General features: G+C 33.3%; 1 protein-coding gene across 4 annotated transcripts in view; it reads left to right on the forward strand.

Annotated features, from left to right (window-relative positions):
* Ddr (discoidin domain-containing receptor 2) overlaps nucleotides 1-25,055 on the forward strand; it is a 789,300-nt gene that overhangs the window by 476,761 nt on the left and 287,484 nt on the right. For all 4 annotated transcript variants that reach the window (XM_072542711.1, XM_072542712.1, XM_072542713.1 and 1 more), the window contains exon 4: nucleotides 8,550-8,681. In XM_072542711.1, coding sequence (XP_072398812.1) covers nucleotides 8,609-8,681 — 73 coding nt within the window. In that variant the 5' untranslated portion in view covers nucleotides 8,550-8,608. The remainder of the gene's footprint in view (nucleotides 1-8,549; nucleotides 8,682-25,055) is intronic.

Raw genomic sequence — 25,055 nt, forward strand, 5'->3', positions numbered from 1 at the left:
TACGTTGGAAAGCACATATTAAGAAGAAAAAAAGGGAATTAGAAATTAAGTTGATTGGTGTACAGAAAGATGTACTGGTTGATGGGAAAAAAATCCACTCTGTCTACTTATAACAAATTGTTAATGTAGGAGCAAGTCCTTAAACCGATATGGACATATGGGATACAGCTATGGGGCTGTACAAAAGAAAGTAACATCCAAATTATAGTCTAAGTGCCAGGCGACATACTGAATCACTTATACATAACAGGCTACAATTTTCAGGATAGCTTCATAAGACCTCAACCCCCAAATATCTCTTGGAATACTATCTGTACCAGGTGCTTTTTCTCTCCAGCTTATCCAAAAGTGGTCATTTTGAAGTGATGTATCAAATTTATTAATAACGTAATGCTGTTTAATGAATACAAAAGTCGACTTTGTGAAATATCCAAAAAAAAATCTTGTCCGACAAAAATTTTGATTCCATAAGGGAGTCCACCAAACTAAACATGCCAAATAAACAACTTCAAAAAATTTAGTAATAACAAGCTGATTTTCTATATATCGTTCAAAAATAACGTGAAAAATACTATTTTTACATTGTCCGACAAAATGTACTCGCCGATTTTACCGTCCAACAGTGAAATCGGCTTTTCCACGAGTCTGTGGAAATTTATTAATAACGGTTTTTTTTATGATTTTTTAGTTTTTAAATGAAGAGTACAACTTAGTGAATAAATTGTCGGACAAAAAAATAGGGCCTTTTATCTAAAAATTAAAAAAACATACAGCCGAGATTACTTTTTTGTAGAATGTGTGGGCATTAAAATTGTAGATATATCCTATTTATAAATAACAAGCTGATTTTTTCAAAGCTGTTTTATAAAATCTCGTAGTATACAAATGTAGAATTGACGGACAAGAATCTTTTTCCGATTTTTCAGTCGGACACGTTTCGTTCATATCATATTTGACAAATACAACTCATCAACTATTAAAGACCACGAACATCAGTTGAGAGGAGAAGACAGTAATATTCGGTATGATGTCAGAAGAGAAAATATGCGCTCAACAGATTTTGGCAAATTATTAAGAAATAAAAATTTTAAAGAAAAGTTTGTGGAATTTCTCATTGAAGACTGGTGCATCGACGAATTTGCTGAGATATGAGAAGGAAAAATATTTAAATTGAATTATGATTGAATTGAATTGAATTGAATATTGAAGTATGAAAAAATCTGTAGATTATAATTGATCTTGTACACATGAAGAAGCAGATACAAAGATTGTACACCATATTTGCCAGATGAACACGAACTACCGAGTGACAGTTCGTTGTACCGATTCTGACATTTTTATAATTATGTTATCCAATATGGAATTTTTAAAATCTAATGTGGAAGTAATTATAGATATAGATATGTCAACCAACAAAAAATAGGAATATTTTAATATCAATGATATTTATCAAAATTATGGAGAGCAAATGACACGAGCTGTAACAGTATGTCATGTATTTACTGGCAATGATTATAACCTTGCATTTTATAAAAAAGGAAAGAAGAGACCATCTGTTATTTTGAAGAAAAACGAAAGATACCAGGTAGCCTTCCTGGATCTTTTAAGAATCCCTCCATCTGAAATGAATACTTCAAACCCAACATTTAAAGTCATTGAAGAATTTATTTGTAAAGTTTATTCCTTAAAAAGCAAAGACGTCAACATGGGACGAGTTGAGCTCTTCGAGTAGGCTTTTGGAAACAAAAATCACGATGAAATGGTAATAAAAGCTCAATTAAAAGGTCTCGATGCATCAAGTATGCCTTCATCTAAAGAAGAGCTATTACAACAAATTAAAACAACAATTTATATATGCAGTGTTTATATATTGCTGTACTTAAGATCACCAATAAATTTAAAACCTGAAAATTGTGGATGGACACTGATAGAAGAAAAATATTACCACCATTGGTTTGATGGCCCTCAGTATCCTATATTTGATGATATATCTTCAAATATATCAGGTTACTTATATTTGAAATATAGGTAACAAGCTACTTGTAAGAAATCATAATCTATTATTATTTCAGATACGGAAATTCAAAATGAAGAGAACGATGAGGACATTATTAGTTCAAGTGATGAAGAGTTAAATAACAGTTTTGATGAAGAATGACAAAAAAAGTTTAATTATTTAATTATTTTTTATTGTATAGGTACATATGTTTATATATATATATATATATATATATATATATATATATATATAATTCTTTGATAGGTAACTTTGGGGAAAGCGTCAAATCAAGGATCGGCTAGAGATGGTATAAGCCAGTTTGGTGTAGAACTTTATTCTAAATTTGAATTTTCCGTGATAGGCTGTCACCTTCTTCAGCACCTAAATGGAAAACTTATTTAGTACAAATGGTGGAAGTTAACATTTAAAAACCTACATTGAAAATGTTCAGTTGATCCTAGTGGTGAAGAACACTGTCATAAATATGTTAAAAATATTAAAAAATACATTTTTTAATATTTTTATTATTTTATTTAATAAAAATGACGCTATCGCACAATTTGATTTGCCCGCCAATAGTATTAAACATTTAATAATTATCTAAAAAATTAACTTTGTACTTAGTCCGAAGGTTATTAATAAAATTAAAGCTTTGCGTAACATCTGAAATTTATATAGATTAAATAAATAAAAAAATTGCCATTTTCTGTCGGACTGCAATTTGGTTACATTATATTTGTCGGACACATATTCCATTTAGTATGTAAATCTTTCACAAATCTAATTCTTTTTTGTCCGACAGTTATTAATAAATTTCCAAAGACTCGTGGAAAAGCCGATTTTCACTGTCGAACGGTAAAATCGGCGAGTACATTTTGTCGGACAATGTAAAAATAGTATTTTTCACGTTATTTTTGAACGATATAGAGAAAATCAGCTTGTTATTACTAAATTTTTTGAAGTTGTTTTTTTGGCATGTTTAGTTTGGTGGACTCCCTTATGGAACCAAAATTTTTGTCGGAGAAGATTTTTTTCGGATATTTCAGGAAGTCGACTTTTGTGTTCATTGAACAGCAATACGTTATTAATAAATTTGATACATCACTTCAAAATGACCACTTTTGGATAAGTCGGAGAGAAAAAGCACCCGGTACAGAAAGTACCCCAAGAGATATTTGGGGGTCGAGGTCTTATGAAGCTATCCTGAAAATTGTAGCCTGTTATAAGTCATTCAGTATGTCGCCTGGCAGCTAGACTATTATACAACGATATCAGAATAAATTATTAAGGAACATCGTTAACGCTCCATGGTACTTCAGAAACTGTGATCTTCATCGAGGCCTCCAGATGGATACGGTTATCCAGACAATAAGTAAGTTTGCCGAGAGTCATGAACAAAGGCTCTCCAACCACGTGAATGTCGAGGCCATCAAACTCCTAGACAAAGCCAACCAGATAAGAAGACTTAAGAGAACGAAGACGTTTGAGTTAGTGCTATAAGTGAATGAAAGTGAAAAAGCAGAGCAAAGTGCGGCTAGTATACATGTTAGCTAGTAGTACTATAATGATTAGAGCCTAAGGAATATTCCTGAATGTAACCTTAGATAAGTTTTTTGTAATATTGTGTATATAGATCAGAGTGAATAATCAGATAGCAATAATCATAAGATTCCTGTTTTATTAAATAAAAAAAAACAAATATGTGTAGAGAAATAGCTGATAACAATATTGTGTATGGCGTCGCAGTACTGAAATATTCTATTGCAGCTCCCTCGTAAGTGTACAGTATAGTTGTTTTTTGATAACCGTTTTTGAGAAACATGGTGCAAGTGTAATATAAATTTATTAATAAACCGTGTTTTCTTATCTGTATTTAAGAAATGCTGATTTTAGATGGACAAATCACGCTAAGAAATATAATTTTTCCTTTCCCAATCTTCACATCTTCACGCGACGTTATTAATTATATGTTATTCGGTATATTATTCAGAATAATAAATTATTTCAGATTCAAGTCGATAAAGTTACCTCAACCACGCACTTTTTAAGTCATGCATAGAACGGCACACCCCCACCAGCTAACAATACGCCGTTATTACAATGCTGCATATCGGTAGAGTACATTGTGAACATGGGTCTTTAATTTTCAATAAAAGTCCGGTTGCCGTCATAAATCGCCCATTCGTAATCATACAGCCAACATAGATGACAGCTTATATCGATCTGTAAAAGGTCTGTTGGTCTTTGAGCTTTCGCCACTATTATTAACCTAGTTATGCAGCTACCTTGAGGGCTTCAAAGCCTTATATCCTTTATTATTAATTCGACGTGGAACAGTGGTGCCGTTTTTTATTTTTCATGCTTACCGCTTATCATCTACGGTATGAATATTTAGGCCTTTATACATTTATCCCTTTTTCATTAGATAGGTACATTTTTCGTTCATTATCGGTTACAGCACAGAAAGAATAGAAAATTGTCAATAAAATATCAGTTTGCATTAAAAAGATCTTTGACTATGTGCGAAGTAGACCAGAGAACTAACTACTAACTAACTATCATTTAACGATTAAAAATTGATATTAAATATTGTAAAATAGGTTTACATAAATACTGTGATTTTAAGCTCAAAAAAAAAATTAAAATTACTCATCAACGGATCAATATAAATTACTTATTTGAGAAACCCCATAAGTCAAAAAACTGAAACTTTCGGAAAAGAAGAAAAAACTGTGTGAGAAAAACACTAAGATTTCTACATGTTAAAAACTGACCTAATTTCATTTATTTACTGTTTCTAAAATAAATGTCAACTCAGAGCTACAGCCAGAAATAAGCAAATCAGAAATAAAGAAGGCATTGAAAGAAATAAAAAACAACAAATCGCCTGGAAAAGATGGAATAACTGCAGAGATGCTGAAATATGGTGGAAAAGTGGTAATTAATAGTCTACATTCCTTTTTTAACAAGATATTAAAAGAAAAAAGAATCTCAAACAACTGGAAGGAATCCGTAACCATTATCCTACACAAGAAAGGGGATAAAGCAGATATAAAAAACTACCGTTCTATAACACTCCTCAATGTAATGTACAAACTCCTAACAAAAATTTTAACTAATAGATTGACGACAAAATTCGACGGATACTAGTCAAAAGAACAAGCTGGTTTTAGAAAGGGGTTCAGCACAAGTGACCATTTACTAAGTATGAAAATACTTATAGAACGAGCAAATGAATACCACATTCCTCTATATATAGCGTTCATAGATTTCGAAAAGGCTTTCGACAGTGTCGAATATTGGGCAGTGAAAAGTTCTTTGATTAACAGCAGAATTGACCACAGATATACGGAACTAATAGCCAATATATATATAAGGAAGCCAAAACAACAATTAAAGTATATAAAGGAACAAAATCAATACAAATAAATAGAGGCGTAAGACAGGGTGACACAATATCACCGAAACTTTTTAATCAGGCTCTGAAAGATATTTTTAAAAGATTAGAATGGGAAGAAAAAGGTATAAAAATTTGTGGACAACTCTTGAATCATCTAAGGTACGCTGATGGCATCGCAGTGATAACCGATAAAAAAGAAGAATTATTTGAAATGATGAAAGAACTGGACGTAGAAGCTGGAAAGATAGGCCTTAATATGAATTACAGCAAGACCAAAATCATAACAAATACAGATGAAGACATCACAATGAGGATCGGACAAGATGAAATTGATTAAGTTCAGGATTATATATATATATATATATATATATATATATATATATATATATATATATATATATATATATATATATATATATATATATATATATATATATATGGGTCAAATTATAAAACTTCACAAAGAAAACCAAACAGCAGAGATAAAAAGACGAGTTAGACTGGCATGGGCGGCATTTGGCAAACTAAGCTACATTCTTAAAAACAAAAGATATCCACAGCATCTTAAGACCACAGTATACAATCAATGCGTACTCCCTGTTCTCATTTATGGTTCCCAAACGTGGACATTTACAAAAGCAAACATGGACAAAATCATAAAAACCCAAAGAGCAGTGGAAAGACAAATGTTGCACATCAGACTAATGGATAAAAAGAGAAACGAGTGGATAAGAGAGAAAACAAAAATGAGGGATATTAGACAAGAAGTTGCAAAATTGAAATGGAGATTTGCAGGACACAATATAAGACAAAAAGAAGACCGATGGAACAAAATTCTTATAAGTTGGAGACCGTGGGAATATAAACGAAGCAGAGGAAGGCCCCAAATAAGATGGGCAGATGATATCAAAAAGCACGTGGACTCTAGGTGGATGACTATAGCGACAGACAGAGAAGAATGGAAAAGGATTGGGGAGGCCTATGTCCAAAGATGGACCGAAAAGGGCTAATTAGATAGTTAGATAGACTGTTTCTTGACTTTTTCACTCCAATATTTTTTGAAAAAAAGATTGAGAATAAGCTCTATGTAAGCTCAAACTTGATTGACTTATGGGGTTTCCCAAATAAATTGTTCAGCGTCACCTGAAACTAAACTTTATAAGGAATTAAAATAAAACAAAATACACATAGCACTGTAATTTGTATTAAATAGTACAAAAAATATTATTACAATAAAAAAAATCGAAGAGTGTGATCATTCATTTTCTTCAGGTATATTATTGGTCGTTGTGGACCAGTTGAACAATTCCTTATATTAATCCTGGATATTTTCTACATCCGGTATATAACTTTGTAGGTTTTGTATATCAACAGTCTTCTTATAATTAATCGGAATCTTTGCACTGGAATATGCCAATGCTTCAGGGAATATTAGTGTATTTTTTTGTTATTGTTAAGCCTGAAGGTGTGATTGGCTAATACGTTAATAAAAGGGTTTGCTACAACCAAGTTTGAGTTCTCGTAGGAGTGGTGAAAATGTATGAATTGGCTTATTTTTATTTGAACCTTCTGATTCCTTGAATTGGAATATTTTTGCCACTGGATTCCGCGGATAACATGGTTTTTTTGTAGTATTCTGGCCACCAATTTTTGTAATCAATTACCTCTTTAGCATTGACCAATACCACATTAAAGCGGTTATTTTTACATGAAGTTGAAAGTCCATTTTAGTGAAAAAACGATTTTGGTAAAATTATGACTAATGGGGTTTCCAAAATAAATGATAGGAAGATAATTTTTTTATTCGCCATGTTGGCATTTTTACACGAATTAAAAAAAAACATAATATAACAATAAAACACTGAAAACTTTGTTTTCAAAACTTCCACAAAATTTATTATAAAATCTTATCACTACAGCCGGTTTATTAAGGCCTTAAGGCCTTTATTTTGAATGTGAAGAATTTGAAATTCATCATTAAAAGGATGATTATCATCTAGAAGGTGAAGTGCGTAAGTAGAATCTCGTTTTCTATTATTGAAACCCCTATTATGTTCTCCTATTCATTTATTAAAATTTCTACCAGTTTGGCCGATGTAAGTTTTTGGGCAGTCGCCACATTTAAGTTTGTACACACCACTGTGTAAGTATTTTTTATTTTGGCTATTGTTGTTTTTAATATATTTGCCTAGGTTGTTATTTGTTTTGAAAGCTAGTGTTATTCCCTTCTTTTTTATGTGTTTCGCTATTTTTGTTGATATTATGTCCGGGGTAGCACAGACACGCCTGTGCTGGTGCGTCCTATCCATCGAGAGTCGGTAACATCAAAGGTGCGGTACATGCCCGTACGACACGTTCCGAGCCCGTCAGTGTTTGAACAGACAAGTGCAAGTCAGAAGTTGTTTATTTGCTGACACAAGTAGTTGTCTGTAGTGTTGTCAAAGTTGTTTCGCAGTTTTTTGCTAAAAAATGAAATGGACAAACAAAGATATTTTTAATTTTTTAAATTTGTATTAAAACGTACCAAGTTTATGGAATTCTACGGCGCCAGAGCATAAGAACCGGAACGATATATACGATGCATGGAACCGAATAAAAAATCAATTAAAGAATAGTACCATTTCGATTAAAGACTTAAAAAGAGTTAAATTTATTGAAATAAAGTTAAATCAAACAGTACTGTCATTGATCTACACAGACTGTCACGGACCGTAGGAAGAGCTCTGTCTGCAGTGCGTTGCCGTCCGTGCTCATCGGCTGTGCGAGATGATCTGTAGAATCGCCGATCGTGGGAAGCCGCTATTACCTGCACTGCATTCTAACTGTGGTTTCTACTATAGACACCTTTAAAACGCAGTGAACGAAATAATTGTATTATTTTAATAAGAAATGTACTTTAATATCAAAATACTTATCCACATACTTATCTATTTTAATATATTTTATTACCCAGTAAAAATTTAAAATTTGTCTCTATTTTTTATTTAACAATGTTTTGTCAAATTATATATCGACTTCTTTCATTTTAATAAAATAACTTCATTTAAGAATAAAAAAATAAGAACACAAATTTTCTTTTTTTTTTTAATTTGTACCATTTTCTCTATAATAACAGTAATACCGTATCTTATATGTTCAATTTTGTTACAGGAAACGGATCCTCCTCAGGATTTCTCTTATGAGGATAATTCCTCATTGAGCGATTGAGTATGCAGATGCTTAACAGCGTTTTAGTGAAACTTCTGTTAATTTATTTGGAAACGTCCTACGCTGTCGATCCCTGTAAGTCCTATTTGCATGTTCACATTTCATTTAACACATATATACAATGTTCGCTCCGTGTTTAACTTATACGTCTGTTAGTCAAACTGTTGGAATACGAAACATTGTTTTCTGAATTTGAACAAAAAGAAGAGTCCACATAAATAGTTTTTGGTTTAGAACTAGTATTTAATATGAATTTTTTTATGTTTAAATTAAAATTACTTTAAACAAGGCGTTTTTAAATTGAAAGGGGAGTTTTTTTTAAGTTTTATGAACCTCAATATGTAATAATTCTATTTTTTTCAAAGTGCATTGGGTGGATTTTTTAAATTAACAATTAGAGGTCAAAAATGCATCATTTTAAGTACCTTTGTCTACCAGTTTCAAACAAAATTTGAGATAACTATCTGATAAAACCCGTTTAAAGCTTTAAAATGGCGATTTATAAATGTTGATTTACTAGTTTCTTGCACAGAAAACTGTAAAAAAACCTAAAAATTCTTAATTTTTAATAAATGTTGATAGTTATTGTGAAAAATAAACCTATAACCTCGATATTGGTTGGAAAGTTGGGTCTTTCCAGTCAAAATTTCAGAGTAATTTATTGATTAGTGTGAAAGTTATTTAAATTGTTAATCTTAAACAACTTTTTCTGCAATAATATAAGTCAAGAAGATGAACTTACAACTACGAGCCCCTTCCCCTATCAGTTAACCCACCTATGGAATTGGCAGTTAAGGTCGATTACCATAAACAGATTCTACTCTGCATGTTTTTATAAACTTCCATATTAATTAATATGGTTTTTTATTTATTTTCAACAATAAAAAATTTCACTAAACCCTGACTATGCATTTACTTATGTCAATATACGTTGATTTTTTCATAATTACGTTAAATCCAGAGGCAGCTATGGAAAAATGACATCAAAACAATAATATTGTCAGTTAATGTCAAACGTATTTTGTAGTATTGTAAAGCTTTTTGCCGTTTGTGGATTGTACAGTGGGTCGAGGTAAAGTTATCGATGAGAAAATTTTTTCAATATTTTTTAATTCTGGAAAATCCAATTTTCGAATATGTTGCAATTGTCACGGTATAGTGTAAGAAATATAGTCAGAATATAGTCTGTCCTCTTTCCTAGCAAAAACGCTGGAAAGATTGATAGACAGGTATATTAGGGACGACGTGCTGATGGAGAATCCACTTAGCGATCGCCAATATGCATACCAGCCAGGAACGTCAACTGACTTGGCGCTGGATGATCTTAACAGACTGCTCTCAAAGTCGCTAGATGACAAGGAGATAGCGGTGGCGACGTTTCTGGACGTGGAGGGAGCGTTTAATAACGTCTCCTTCGAGTCTGTAACGGACGCGCTTAAAAGAAGAGGAGTTCCTGCCTTCATATGCGAGTGGACAAAGGCGACCTTAACAAACAGGATCATTGTGTCCTCGTTAGGTGAAGCCACTATTGAAGCGAAGGCAGGAAGCGGCTGCCCACAAGGAGGAGTTTTATCCCCATTACTGTGGGCTACGCTTATGGACGACCTACTTAATACACTGTCCAGGGAGGGTTTTTACTGTCTGGGTTATGCGGACGATTTGGTAATTGTAGTCCGAGGACGCTTTACCAAAATAATTTCGGAGAGACTTCAAGTCGCTCTGAGGATGGTGGACAGCTGGTGTGAGGAAGAAGGCCTAAAGGTTAACCCTAAAAAAACATCTGTTGTTCCCTTCACCATAAAAAGAGCACTGCAAGGCTTACAGCCACTAGTGCTCAAGGGAGTAGAAATCCCATTCACAAGTCAGGCCAAGTACTTAGGTGTAATATTCGACCAGAGGCTGACATGGAATGCACACATTCAGAAAGTCACACAGAAGGCCACTATGGCCCTGAACACATGTAGACGAATGTGTGGTAAGAATTGGGGGTTAAATCCTAAAATGAACCTCTGGTTATACACAAGGGTTATAAGGCCCATGATAACTTATGGTTCAGTGGCGTGGTGGAACAAAACGCAACAGTCCGGGGCGATTTGATTGCTCAGTAGTACACAAAGGCTTGCATGCTTGAGTGTTACAGGAGCCATGAGAACAGCCCCAACGGACGCGCTAGAAGTTCTGCTAAACCTACCACCTCTGCATATATACATACAGAGTGAAGCCAGATCAACAGTACATCGGTTGATCCAAGGCCAAGCTCCAATAAGTATGATGCAGGGAGCTGATAACTTAAGGCTATACCAGGACATAAAGGCAGACCCCGTTCTAGGAATGCCTGTAGACCGAATGGTTACGAGGTATAGTTTTAACAAAAATTTTCAAATTACAATACCAAAAAGAGAGGACTGGGAAACTGGTCCGCCGCTAACAGCAAACTCAATATGGTATACGGACGGCTCCAAAACGGAAACAGGTACGGAGGCTGGAATATATGGCATAAAACCAAGGACGGAAGTCCGGGTATGTCTAGGAACATACGCGACCGTATTTCAAGCCGAATTAGCTGCTATACACAGGTGCGCTATGGAACTAATCGGCCGAAATGTAGATAACGACTCCATCGTTATCTATTCGGATAGTCAAGCGGCTCTAAAGGCTCTCAGTTCGGTACAGGTCGATTCATGGCTGGTATGGAACTGTTTGGATGTCCTCTCTCAGGTGGGAAGTCAAAACAGGTTGACACTTGCCTGGGTGCCGGGACATAATCTTCATCGTGGCAACGAGAAGTGCTTTAAAATAAGGGGAAAACACAATAGATCTGCAAAGGTCGCAGTGTATCAGGCTCTATTGGCCGCTCCATTTTCTACATTCTACATTCATAGTCCGAATATACAAAACTACTGTTTCGGTCGTCACAAAACCTAGAAATGTACGAAAAAGTAAAATAACCGAAGAAGATCGAAGGGCATTAAGACGTATTATAGTGAAAAATCGACGAGCAAATTATATGGAGTTAAGCCTTTTATGGTCTGACGTTATTGGAAGACACGTTTCTCAGATCAACATGTCGCCGAGGAACCCACAAATTAGGATTTTGCACTTACAAAGTAAGTTTTATAGTTGAAAAAGTTAGTACGACATGTTTTTAATAAATTTCATTTTATTTTAGGCTAAGAAAAGCCACTTTTAACATTATAACAAAAGAAAAATAGACTAAGATGGTCAAAAGAGTATAAAGATTTGACTCACTTCACAGGAAAAATCTATTCCGATTGTCTGAAGAGAAAAGTCAAATTTCCTGCATCTGTCATGATCTGGGACAGCATGTCGTCTAAAGTTACATTTTATCGATGGGATGTCAACCTCACCAGCCCGTGTGATGATCTTTATTCTGATCATCCGGTGCATCCTGCTTTACAACAAACGAGGCTCTGGCGTCCGAGTGATTGCCGGTATAAGCAATCCCCCACTTACTGACCAACGGCTTGGGGCGGATGAGTTGAGAAGTGGTAGGGCACTCTTTTGTCCTGGAATTGAGAAATTGATTCCGAAGGCGGAAGAACTATAAAACTATAAATTAGTCAACGGCATAAGGATACAGAAAGCAAAGGAGAACTACTGCATTAAAGGCCTTTTGGCACTCCTAGTTTTAACTATCATGGCTGTAAATAATTTATGATCTCGGAACCCAAGATCCTGCAAGAGAGGACAATCTCGAGACTGCAGGGCCTCTCAGGTCGTTAATATGCGAAATCCTTGCAAAATAGCCACATGGAACGTCAGAAGCATGTTTGAGTCAGGTAAAATATATAATGCCATAAAAGAAATGAAAAGAATGCAAATCAGCATCCTCGGAATAAGTGAAATGCAATCACTATAATGGAGTTGCAATCGTAGTATCAAAACACTTAGCTCAATCAGTATTAACTTATATCCCCATATCTGACAGAGTAATGCTAGTGAAATTTAGTTCTAAGCCGTTCATTACCAATGTAATTCAGGTCTATGCCCCAACATCATCCAGTGATGAAGATAAATTAGAAGCATTTTACAAAGATCTTACTGATGCTCTAGATCTTGTCAAAGCAGCAGAAAATACCATAGTCCTCGGAGATTTTAACGCTAAAGTCGGCAAAGAACATTGTGTTGTGGATTATGTCTTGGGAAAAGACGAATGTGGAGATCGACTTGTCCAGTTCTGTCAAGAACATGATTTCATTATATCGAATACTCACTTTAAACTACAACCGAGAAGACTCTACACCTGGAAGTCAAATGCAGAATCAGAGGACAAAATTATTAGGAACCAAATCGACTTCATTCTAATAAAAAATCGATTTAGAAACTGCATCAAATCAGTTAAAACTTATCCAGGTGATGACATTGGGTCTGATCACAATACCATAATAGCTGTAACCCAATTAAAATTAAAAAAGGTGATCGAAAAGAAGTCTCGCAAAAATATTGAAACAGCTCAATTACAAGACGAGAAAGTTAAGGAATCAGTTCAAAGACAACTGAATGAATATTTAATTTGGGAAAATATTGGTGAAAATATCGATTAGGGCTTAAATAAAATCGTAACAACAGTAAAAGAAATCTGTGTGAGAAATTTATAAGGCAGGTCAAAGATAAAAAAGTAGGCTTTTAGAATCACAGATGACATATTGGATTTGATGGAACAACGGCGACTAGCGAAAAACAACGAAACACTTTTTAACAGCATACAAAAAGAAATTCGACGTAAAATACGAGAAGCAAAGAGTCAACATCAAGCCAAACAGTGTCATGACATTGAAGAACTTGAAAACAGATACGACACGTTTAACATGTATAAAAAAGTGAAAAAAGCGACTGGTATCTTCAATAAGAAACAAGCTGCATTGCTACAGGATGAACATGGTAAAGTAATATTTGAAGTAGAGGACAAACTTAAAGAATGGAAAAATTACGTCAAGAACCTATTCGAAGACGATAGGAGTAATTCACCTCCCGATATTACTAACTGCGACGGACCCCTAATAACACGCTCTGACTGTTCTCTGAGTAACACGCTCTGAGGTTATAAAAGCCACACAATCATCAAAAAATGGCAGAGCGACTGGTCTTGATGAAATTCCAACTGAAATATACAAGCTTATAAATGATAGCAATGTTTTAGAGGCTATAACTTTGTTTTTCAATACCATTTATACCAGCGGACAACTACCTAATGGTTGGTCTAATTCCCTGTTTATAGCTCTACCTAAGAAGACAACATCAAAAACCTGTGCTGACTATAGAACCAACAGTTTGGTAAACCACTTATTGAAAATTTTTCTGAAGGTAATACATGGTCTTATCTACAATAAATGCGAGGAATACCTGGATGACACACAGTTTGGTTTACATAGCTGGTTTGGAACGAGACAGGTACTGTTTGGAATGAACGTACTTGCTCAAAGATGTCGAGATATATCTGTAGACATATACTGTTGTTTTATTGACTTCCAAAAGTCATTTGATCGTTTTAAGCACTCTATATTGATCGAAGCTCTTAAAGACATTGGCTTGGACGGCAGAGATGTTCGAATAATTGCAAATTTATATTGGAATCAAACAACATCAGTTTTAGTAGATGGTCTGGAATCACAGGCTCTTAATATTAAAAGAGGAGTACGGCAGGGATGCCTCTTGTCACCCCTGCTTTTCAACGTTTACTCCAAAAGAATTTTCAGAAAAGCACTTTCTGAAAAACAATAAGGAATACTTGTGAACGGTGAAGTCATCAATAATTTGCAATATGCGGACGATGCAGTACTCCTAGCAGCTAGTCAAGAAGATCTGCAAACACTACTTGATAGTGTCGTTGAGAGTTGTAGGGAGACAGGTCTGGATCTGGACATACGGAAAACCAAAATAATCGTAATAAGTAAATAGCATATAAAACCGTCTATATATGTAAATAATACCAAACTTGAGCAAGTTGATAAAATCGTTTACCTTGGACAGCAATTAAATTGTAACGCCGAAAGTCACGGCAAAATTAGATCTAGGATAGAGCAAGCTAGAACGGCTTTTAGAAGGATGTCCAAGGTGTTATGTAACAGAGACCTAAAATTGGCATTGAGGATCCGCCTACTTCGCTACTACGTGTTATTGGTCTTACTTTAGGGTGTCGAGTCCTGGACTGTGAATAAAATCGATCTAAATCGCCTTCGAAATGTGGTGCTATAGGTAGAAGAATTTTAAAAGTTTCCTGGGTGGAGAAGATTCGAAACTCCACAATATTAGAATGTCTCAACAAGACTACTGAGATCATAAAAAGCATCAAGCAGAGAAAGCTGGAGTATTTCGGACATGTAATAAGAGGTCCCAAACATACGTTGCTACAAAATATCATGCAAGGAAAAATAGCAGGCAAATGCAGTCCAGGATGAAGAAGAACCTCATGGTTGAAGAACTTGCGAGATTGGTATGGTGTTAATACAAGCACTCTATTTAGGGTAGCAGTGAATAAAATTAAGATAGCTATGATGGTAACCAACGTTCTGAAAGGACATGGTACATGAAGAAGAAGAAGATGGGATTGTAAACACGACAACACGACACGGTTAAATATTTAAATATTTTAGAAGAATCTCTTTTACCGATTATGGAACACCGTTTAACATCAGCGGAAGATTTTGTCTTCCAATAGGATGGCGCAGGTTGTCATGTCTCAAAAAAGAGTTTAAAATGGATTGAAGACCATGGCATACCACTTCTGCAATGGGTTTCTAACAGTCCTGACTTGTCCCTGATAGAGACTTTGTGACTTTAAATTGATTATGAAATCGGGCGTTATTAAACAGACGATTTTATATTATTATTAATTAGATGAGATTTATGATGACTTTTAAATTTTGACGTTCGAGAATCGTTAGGAATCGAATTTTTGCATAGATGTTTTATTTTTCTGTTGGTTTTACCATCTTTTATTGACAGATATACTTTTAATTCTTTACTTCTTATTTAATGTCTGTATTTTGTTAGTTATTTTTCGTGTAGTTTTTAATTTAAACCTTCTTCTTTTTCTTCTTCTTCGCGCGACTAGGATTACTCCTGTTTGTCTGCCTCTTATTCTGTTTCAGTCGTTGTTGACTGTACATTATCTTTCCACCTTTTTGGCGGCCTTCCAACGGGTCTTCTGCTATACGGCTTGTTGTTTTTACAGATGATCGCTTATCTATCTGGTCACATTCGGTTTCAATGTTCGTTCCAGTTTTTTTTTTCTTGTTTTTATCCACCTGTTAATATTTTGAATTTTGTATTGTTCTCGTATACTTCTGTTGGTTTGTCTGTCTCTTAATGATATGCCCGCTTTGTTGTTTCGTCTTTCTTGTGTCGGTCCTTGTCTCCGCTGCATATGTTAGGATTGGTCTTAGTGTTGTCTTGTATACTTTGATTTTGCCTACCATGGTCAGATATTTGTTTCTCCATATGGTTTCTCGGAGGCAACCACTTACTCTCTCCGCTTTTAATGCTTGCCTTGTGGTCTCTGTTCTTATATCCGAGTCACTAGTGATCTCTACTCCTAGGTAATTGAATTTCATTACTTGTTCTACAATTTTGCCGTCTATTTCTAGTTTGCATCTACGCGGCTCTTTACTGATCACTATATATTTAGTTTTTTCTACTGATATTCTCATATTAAGTTTGTTTGCTGTGATATTGAAGGTGTGGAGCTGCCTTTGTAGGTTATCTTCGTTATCAGCAATTAGTACTGCATCATCGGCATAGTATAGTATCGTGATTTTATGCGCTCCCATGTGGTATCCGTGTCGTTTTCTTACTTCGTGAATTATTTGATTCATCACCATATTGAATAACAATGGGCTGAGCGAGTCTCCTTGGCGGATTCCTCCTTTTAGTTCTATGCCTTCTGTTTCCCCTGTTGGCATTATAACTTTGGTCTTGTTGTTCTTGTTAATTTCATTAATTATCCTTATTATCTGATGGTCTATTTGTTCAGCTTGTAATAAATTTAAGATGTCATTTCGCTTCACCCTGTCAAAAGAACTTTTTAAATCTACAAAGCACATGTATGCTGGTTTTCCATATTCAATAGACTTTTCTATTATTTGTCTGATAATAAAAATTGCGTCTATTGTGCTGCGGTTTTTTCGGAAGCCTTGTTGTTTATCTGTCATGTTCGCTTTTTCCTCGAATTTATTTTTTATGACTGCCGTTAACAATTTTAATGTACTATTCATCAGACTAATGCCTCTATAATTTTCAGGATTTCTCGAGTCTCCCTTTTTAAGTATCGGTAGCAGGACACTTTCCTTCCATTCCGCTGGTACTACTCCGGTATTTATTATATCGACGAATAATTTTAGGAGCCATTTGTGTAGTGTTGTTCCTCCATATTTTAGCAGTTCATTGTTTATCTTATCAGGACCAGGTGCTTTTCTGTTTTTTAATTTTTTTATTCTTTCTTGTAACTCTTCTTCTGATATTAGTACTCTATCGTGAGTTTCGTTAATGATTATTTCTCTGTTCTCTTCTTCTCCTTCTCCATATAATTTCGTGAAATGCTCAGTCCATTGTTCCTCGGTAATGTTATATATGCGTACAAACTCATTCATTTCTGTTTTTTGTCTCCTTATCATCTTACACACCTTTTTCTGGGATCCATAGAGGTCGTATTCCATATCTTTGGTAAATTTCTCCCAGTGTTCTTTTTTGATGTTATCTATTTCTTGGTTTACTCTATTCCTAATTCTCACGTAGTCTTCTCGTGCCTCCGGTGTCTTCACTCCTTTGTATATTAGGAAAGCTTGTTTCTTTTTATTTGCTAGTGCTTTTACCCTTTCGTCGTACCATGGTGTTTTGTATTCCCGTTTATTTCTGTTAACTTTTCTTTTACCTAAAGCTTTTACCTTAATTTAAACCTGATTAAAGTAAATATATGATGACTAGTTCTGTGACCCTCGCTTCAGCATTTTACTAAAGAGAAAAAAGTAATACAAACCCAATATAAAAGGTTTTCACTTCAAAAATTATCCTACAATAATTAGGGAAGAAGTTAGTCCTTTTTTTTAATTTATAGCTGGTTTGTTTATATGTAACAACTATTAAGAACTGTATGTCTTTCTAATTTAGCTTTTCCAACATTTTTGTATTTCTTATTTTTCTTTAGTTTACTAAATTAACCAAGCATTCTCAGAAATGTTAAAAAAATGGTAAAATTCTTTGTACAATATGGGCTATGTTTCAATTCGACTCTTAAGGTCAGTCTCCGCATACCAAAATAATAAATGGCCCTTGCTTTGATATCTAAAGGCCCTTTGTCTAAGGAAACGACGCACTTATATGTTGACAAAAGTGTTTTTAATTAATATTACTAAGGGAATTTTTGTTCGCGTAAAAATTTAAGAGGGCCTAATGCTTTGGAAAGTTTTTCTTTGTGGGTCCTTTTAATTAATCTTAAGTTTTGTCGACTTGCCATTATTCCGAGCTTAATATAATACTGACAATAAATAGCAGCTGTGGCATATTATTAATATTCTCCGAGTTGAAGGATTGAACCCCAAAATCTCTTCAATAGAGCCTGAAAGCGGAAAGGGCTGTTATTATTATTGCTGCTGTATTCTTGGAGAACTCATTGATATTTGACATCTGTCAAATTAACGGTTGAGGAGATTTATGTTTCACCGTGCAATTTATACAATGACACAATCAATAAAATTCGCGATGAGACGTAGGGAAAAATGAATTAATCTCAATTTGATGCTTTTTATAATAATAATTTAATGTTAAATGATTCATTTCTATGATTTTAATAAAAATATTTCTAAAATTATTTTGAAGTCTGTTTTATTGCCAAAAAGTTTAAACTATTTACATTGTTAAATTATCCAAAAATGTATTATAGTTTATTTTTATGAACGAGAGAGTAATTAGCATAATTTTAACTGGTAGCTCCGACCACTCCATGGGCGTGCTCAAGATTAATTGAAAAATTACTTTGAATAATTGTAAAAAATAAATGAATTATTTCAGTGTTATAAAGTGTTATGTGTATGTAAACAAAAGTGACCTCTTTTATCACACACTATATTATATATTAGAACTGACTGGCCTACATTAAAAAGGGTTTTAAAAAATTCACATTTTTTTTAATTTTTAAAAATTACAAAAGAGAAAAAGAGTTTTTAAAACCGTCTAAGGTATGTTAAATAGATGAATAAAAATATTAATATAAAACTTACAGCTACTTGTTACAAATCCAAATCAGATTCAGAAGATGAACTTTCAGAACCAAGATTTATAATAACTGGCTCGATCATTTTATCAGTAATATTATCCAGCTTCCACATTTTTTCCTCTTCTTTAATAGTGTGATTTACTGCCTTTTCTCAGTTTTCAGGTTTTACATTATTTACGGCCTCCAAAAACAACTGTTTAACATCATGAATTTTAAAAGTGGTATTTTTTCTTGAAACTTCACTCTTTATCTGTGCCCATACCAGTTCAATCGGGTTTAATTCACAATGATATGGTGGGGATCTAAGTACTGTCATTCCACGATTTTTGGCAATTTCATCAATTTCGTATTTTTTAAATTTTTCTTTATGAAGGGCACACAACGAATAAAGTTCCTTTCTTATAGATCCGGGATGGTACGTAATATTTTTTGAACTCAGCCAATTCTGCAAGTCTTTTTTTAACCACTTGTTGTGGGCAGTCCTTCTATAAGTCTGGAGTGATAACTTGCATTATCCATTACTATTACACAGTTCTTAGGAAGAAGATCTATCATTTGTTCGAACCATTCTTGAAAGACATCAGCGTTCATGTCTTCATGGTAGTCACCGGTACGAGTTGATTCAAAAGTTAATAAACCACCTTCAACAAAACCGTCTGAACTGCCAATGTGTACTATTATCAGCCTGCTTCCCTTTCCTGATGGTGGGTTTAAACCAATAGATAAGTTATTTACAAAAGCGTGCCTTTGACTTGTAACAGTTTCATCCTGCCAAAATTTATTTGGTGTATGACCCTCGTTGATCCATGTTTCATCAAGATAAAATATTTTTCTTTTTTGGTTTCTCATTTCCTTTATGGTTCTTAGAAAATGTCTTCTCCATATGACAATATCGCTTCTTTCTAATAAAATAGACTTTCTGGGATTCTTTTTCCAGCGGAAGCCTATTTCTTTTAAAAGTTTCCATAACGTACTTCGACTCATTTCTGGGTAATCCTTATCATCTCGAACTGAGACAAGAACTTTATCCAATGTTGGAAATTCTTGTCTAAAGAAGAATTCATGCACTTTCCGTCGAAGTCCTTCTTTAAAATGATATTCTATTTGAAATTTTGGTTTCCCTGGAGCATTACGTGGCATTTGAAAACTACCACATTTCTCTTCTTTAATAACTCTGTAAATCGTAGATTTCCCAACACCAAGTGTACTGCTAACTAACTCAACGGTCTCATCAACACTTTCACATAAACGTTTGTCTGTAAATGATTTAAAACAATTAAATATTAATGTTTTTTCATTAACTGTTAGAGGACCAATTTTTCGGCGTTTACACGGCACTTCCAAATGTTCCATAACACTAGTATACACAATAAACTGCACCTTGCAACTGAAGTACCTACTTTTAGTGAACTGTTAAGAATTTTGAATACGCCACTTGGACCTTCCTATATACAAAATGGAAAAACCCACTATCACATTTTCTGTGGAATAAGTTTAGAAGGTAATTATCTAGTCAATTACTGTCGTAGATTCCTGGAATTAAAGAATTAAATGTTTGATTGTTGAAATCCTTACTTCGTGGAATGCACTCATTTCAGATAAAATAAAACGTTTTATTTTATCTAAAGAATTAAACTTTATTTTGCAAATAGGCAAAGAATTAAACTTTATTTTGCAAATAGATAAAATAAAACGTTTTATTTTATCTAAAGAATTAAACTTTATTTTGCAAATAGGTAGGTACTTATTAAACTTTTATTGGTTATATATAACCAATAAAATAAATATCTTACATTTCTTGCAAATTCATTAGTACCTGTTAACCTCCATCACTCCGACACTGGCAACCTTATTTAGGGATTAGTAAACCTCACAACTATTGTATTCTATTCTGCTCCAACCTTTATACCTGGTGGTCATACTCAATTTAAAATTGTTTTCCTATATACTTTTGTAAACTTGTTGACAAATATCTGTTTTTCATTGAGTCACCCGTATCAACAGTTTAGGGATTTGCATACATAATTTATTGTTTTATTACTCTCTCATACATAAAAATACACTATAACAAAAGGCATTTTTGTAATTTACGCCAAAAGTACATGCAAATTTAAACTATAAGTGAAAATCCATCAAAATGAAAATTGGACAAGCTAGAGCAACATTTAATAAGATGAGAAAAGTATTATGCAGTAGAGACCTTAGTTTGCAACTCAAAATAAGAATATTACGTTCATATGTGTTTTCGGTGCTGCTGTATGGGGTGGAGGCGTAGACCTTAAAGAAAGAGGTGAGCGATCGACTTGAAGCATTCGAGATGTAGACCTACCGAAGAATATTAACCCTTTGTGTACCAACGGTACTTTTAAGTACCGGCATCATTCAAAGGCATTATAAATAACTCGGCCGTTTAACTGCGCTGTCAGCCCCTGCGGTTCCCTAGAGTAACATATTTTTAAGTTCTGTGTAGTTTATTAGTTTCGGTTGGAAGCAGTGAAATGTCATAAAACTGTTTTTGGTTTTGGTCAGAATTTCTAATACAGATATTAGTTTTTTCAAATGGAAAGACAACAAATGTGTCCATTTTGCATCAAACTTTCATGGATCACAAACCACATTTGTTGGAAGAAAAGAGAAGGATGGAACTAAAACCCAAATTGTTTGTCCAGTTGCAGTTGCGGATTATAATAAATATATGGGTGCTGTAGATCATGCCGATCAACTGAGAGGTACCTACTGTGTAGATCGGCGTTCTAAAAAGTGGTGGCATCGATTATTCTTTGGGCTCTTGGACATTGCCTTTGTCAATTCTTATATCATATATTCGGAAGCTGAAGAAGATACGATGACGCTCCTTGATTTTAGACGATCAGTTGCCCAGGGTCTAATGAACGAAAATACTAGCACATTAAAAATAAACAATAAAAAACGGATTAGTAATGAAAACAGACAATCTCCTAGTGTACCATCTTCCAAGAGAAGGAGATACAATTATAGTGTCAATGCTGATGTAAGATTGGGAAACAGAGGAAGTTACTGGATAACGTTCGTGAAAGAGAGAAGAAGATGTGAACAATGTGCATCTAACGCAATACAATCACGTCCTCACTCTAAATGTGTTGCATGTGGAGTTTTCTTATGCTGCAATGAAAAAAAAACTGTTTTGCCGAGTATCATAATGTAAATATGTAAATGGTTAATAAAATATTTCATAAAAACTGATAAAGATCTGTCAGATAATTCAAATTAAGCTAACTTTTGGCTTCTTGTTTGTTTTTGAAAAAATGGATTTTGTAAATTTGTTATTACTCAATGAATTGAATGATGTGGCAGAAAGAAATTATGTAAATGTAGAGCAACTTCAGTTACGGGACACCAGTAACCCATTTGAAATAGATAACCAACTCTAACTAAATTGCAATAGAATTAAAGGTTCTCTCCCTACTTAATTTTGTAGGAAATGAAAGTTACCAAAAATGTACTGGTAACAACCTGTTATTTTCAATGGAACAAAGTACATTTAGTAAAGTATTAACAGAAATAGCTGCAGCTGCAGGGATAGTGGAACACTTTGTGCCAAAATGGTGAAAAAGATGAAGTACAGCGTAGTTCTCATAGAAATGATTCCAAAGGAGGCAAATCAAAACAATGGTTGGGTGTTGGAAGCACAGAGAATAAGAAGTGTTATTGCTGCAAACTTTGTGTAGTGAAACAAAAACTTATTAATATTTTCATAATTTATTTATTTCACAATGATAAATAGTGATATAGTTTTATAATCAAATATAGTTTAGTAATATAATTTTACAATTTAGTGATATTTCATCATCTTATAATATATATGATAAAGTTTTATAATCTAGTATAGTTTAGTGATATAAATGTTAATATTTCAATTAATTACAAAAAGCTCTCAAAACAAACAATCTAAAACATATTACTCAGTGGCTCAAAAATTTTTTAAACTGTTTAGATAATACGAAGATATTATATTGCTGCATACTGTATTATAACATATTAAATTAAAAATGTTTATATATTGTTAAAAACAAAAACATAAATCATGTATGTTACAATTAATTACAAAAATGACACAACACTAACAAAATAAAAATATATTACAACCTGGCTCAAAAGTTTTGAAAACCTTAGAGAATATAAAGAAGTGTTATCGCTGCAAATGTTGTTATAAAATATTTAAATAAAAATGTTTATCCTCAGTTTATTTTATAATTATATGATTTATATTTATACAAACTTTGTGTTATAAAATTGTTAAATAAAAATGTTTAAAAACATAAAACCCGTATGTTACAATTAATTGCAAAAAGTTCAAAATAAACAAATTTAAAATATATTAAAAAGTAGTCCAAAATTTGTTAAAACCCTTGAAAAATTAAAACATACAAGTGAAAAATACAATTTCAAAAATTAACGCAAACCTAAAATATACCACAAAGTAAACCTACAAATACACCTAAAATATACTACTACAAAGAACAAGGTTTGTAGCACAAACATTACAACTTTGGGTTGTATAGAACCTGACATAAAATTCATTAAGGTAGCATACCTTACATGGATAGAGCAGAGCATTTCATCAGGCAAGAGGTAGGTGCAACAGTCGGAAAGGTTTTTAACAGAAGAGGAAGAAGGATTGATGGGACAATAAACCAGAAGAAAACCAAGACTTAGGTATCAAGACAATTTAGACGATGATTTAAAATCTATTGGAGTTAGAATGTACAGAAGAGTTGGTAGACACAGGGGTGAATGGAGGATTGTCCTAAAGAATTATTTGCACAAGCACAGAGTTTTACATTATAGCCTTGTTAAAGCTGGAAACATATATTCCTGTGTTGCATTGATGTTGACTAATGATAATGGTAAAACAAACTAAAATATATTACAAAATCGTCCAAATGTGCTCATAACCCTTAGAGAATATGAAGAAGTATTATTGCTGCAAACTTCGGTGTTGTAAGATAAAAAAAAACAAATAAATAAAAGTGTTTATAATTAGTATATTTCATAATGATATGTAGGTATTTATGTTACAATTAGTTACAAAATCAAAAAGAATAACACAAAGATCAAGACAAAACAAAAATCTGAAACATATTACAAAGTGGCTAAAAAATTTTGAGTTATAAAATTGTTAAATAAAAATGTTTGTATTCAGTTTATTCCATAATTGAGATATAATTTTATAAAGGATATGTTTATAGAATTTTAAATAAAACTATTGCATTTTTAATTTTTACAGGTTGACTTCCTTTTCCTTCTAAAAAATATTATACACCATAATAAACATAATACATCAATAATTAATCTTTACTTTTAAACTCCAATGTATTTATAATCTGGGGCTCCCCAAGATGAATCTTTGAAATGGGTTGCAAAATCTTCCACTCATTGAACACCTAAAAATTTAGCATTTATTAAATTTGATAGTAACAGAAATTAATCTTCTTACATGTCTTCATTGTTCTCCTGTTTTTTAGGGCCACCATCTACTGTATTTACCATGATAGCAAATTCCTCTCACAATTGGGCTACTTTCTTAGCTTTCCTTGACTATTTTGCCAGTAAGCACTATTTATTTTTATGAAGTCTAACATCACTTACAATTGTTTCCTGGTTGTTTTCTTTTTAATTGAAGCCATTAGTTTATTTTATTATAATTATAAAAAAATAGTAACTTGTTTCCACAAATTACATACAATAACATAACCTAACTAAAAGCGAAAACGGCACCTAATTTTAGACAGCTTAAAAATTACATTTACATATAGATAAATTACATATCAAGGTAGGCAACCCGTTATACGTAGTTCTTACATCATACCGATTTGAAAATTTTTACATAAATGTGTTAAAATCGGAGTTTACAGCATGTAATTATTTCACATAAACGATACATCATAGCCCTCAATATCTCGGCCACGTTATGAGAGGGGATAAATATGAGTTGCTACAAACCATAATGCAGGAAAAAATACAGGGAAAACGAAGTATTGGAAGAAGACGCATCTCCTGACTCAACAATCTGAGAAAATGGTATAATTGCAGTTCAGTCGACTTATTCAGAGCTGCAATCTCAAAAGTGAAAATAGCTGTGATGATTACCAACCTCCTTAGAGAAAACAGTACCTAAAGAAGAAGAGGAAAAATAAAAGAAAAAAGATTAAAATAAAAATGCTAGCAAAACTAGTTAT

The sequence above is a fragment of the Diabrotica undecimpunctata genome, chromosome 9 (assembly GCF_040954645.1).
Source record: "Diabrotica undecimpunctata isolate CICGRU chromosome 9, icDiaUnde3, whole genome shotgun sequence".
Classification (NCBI taxonomy): domain Eukaryota; kingdom Metazoa; phylum Arthropoda; class Insecta; order Coleoptera; family Chrysomelidae; genus Diabrotica; species Diabrotica undecimpunctata.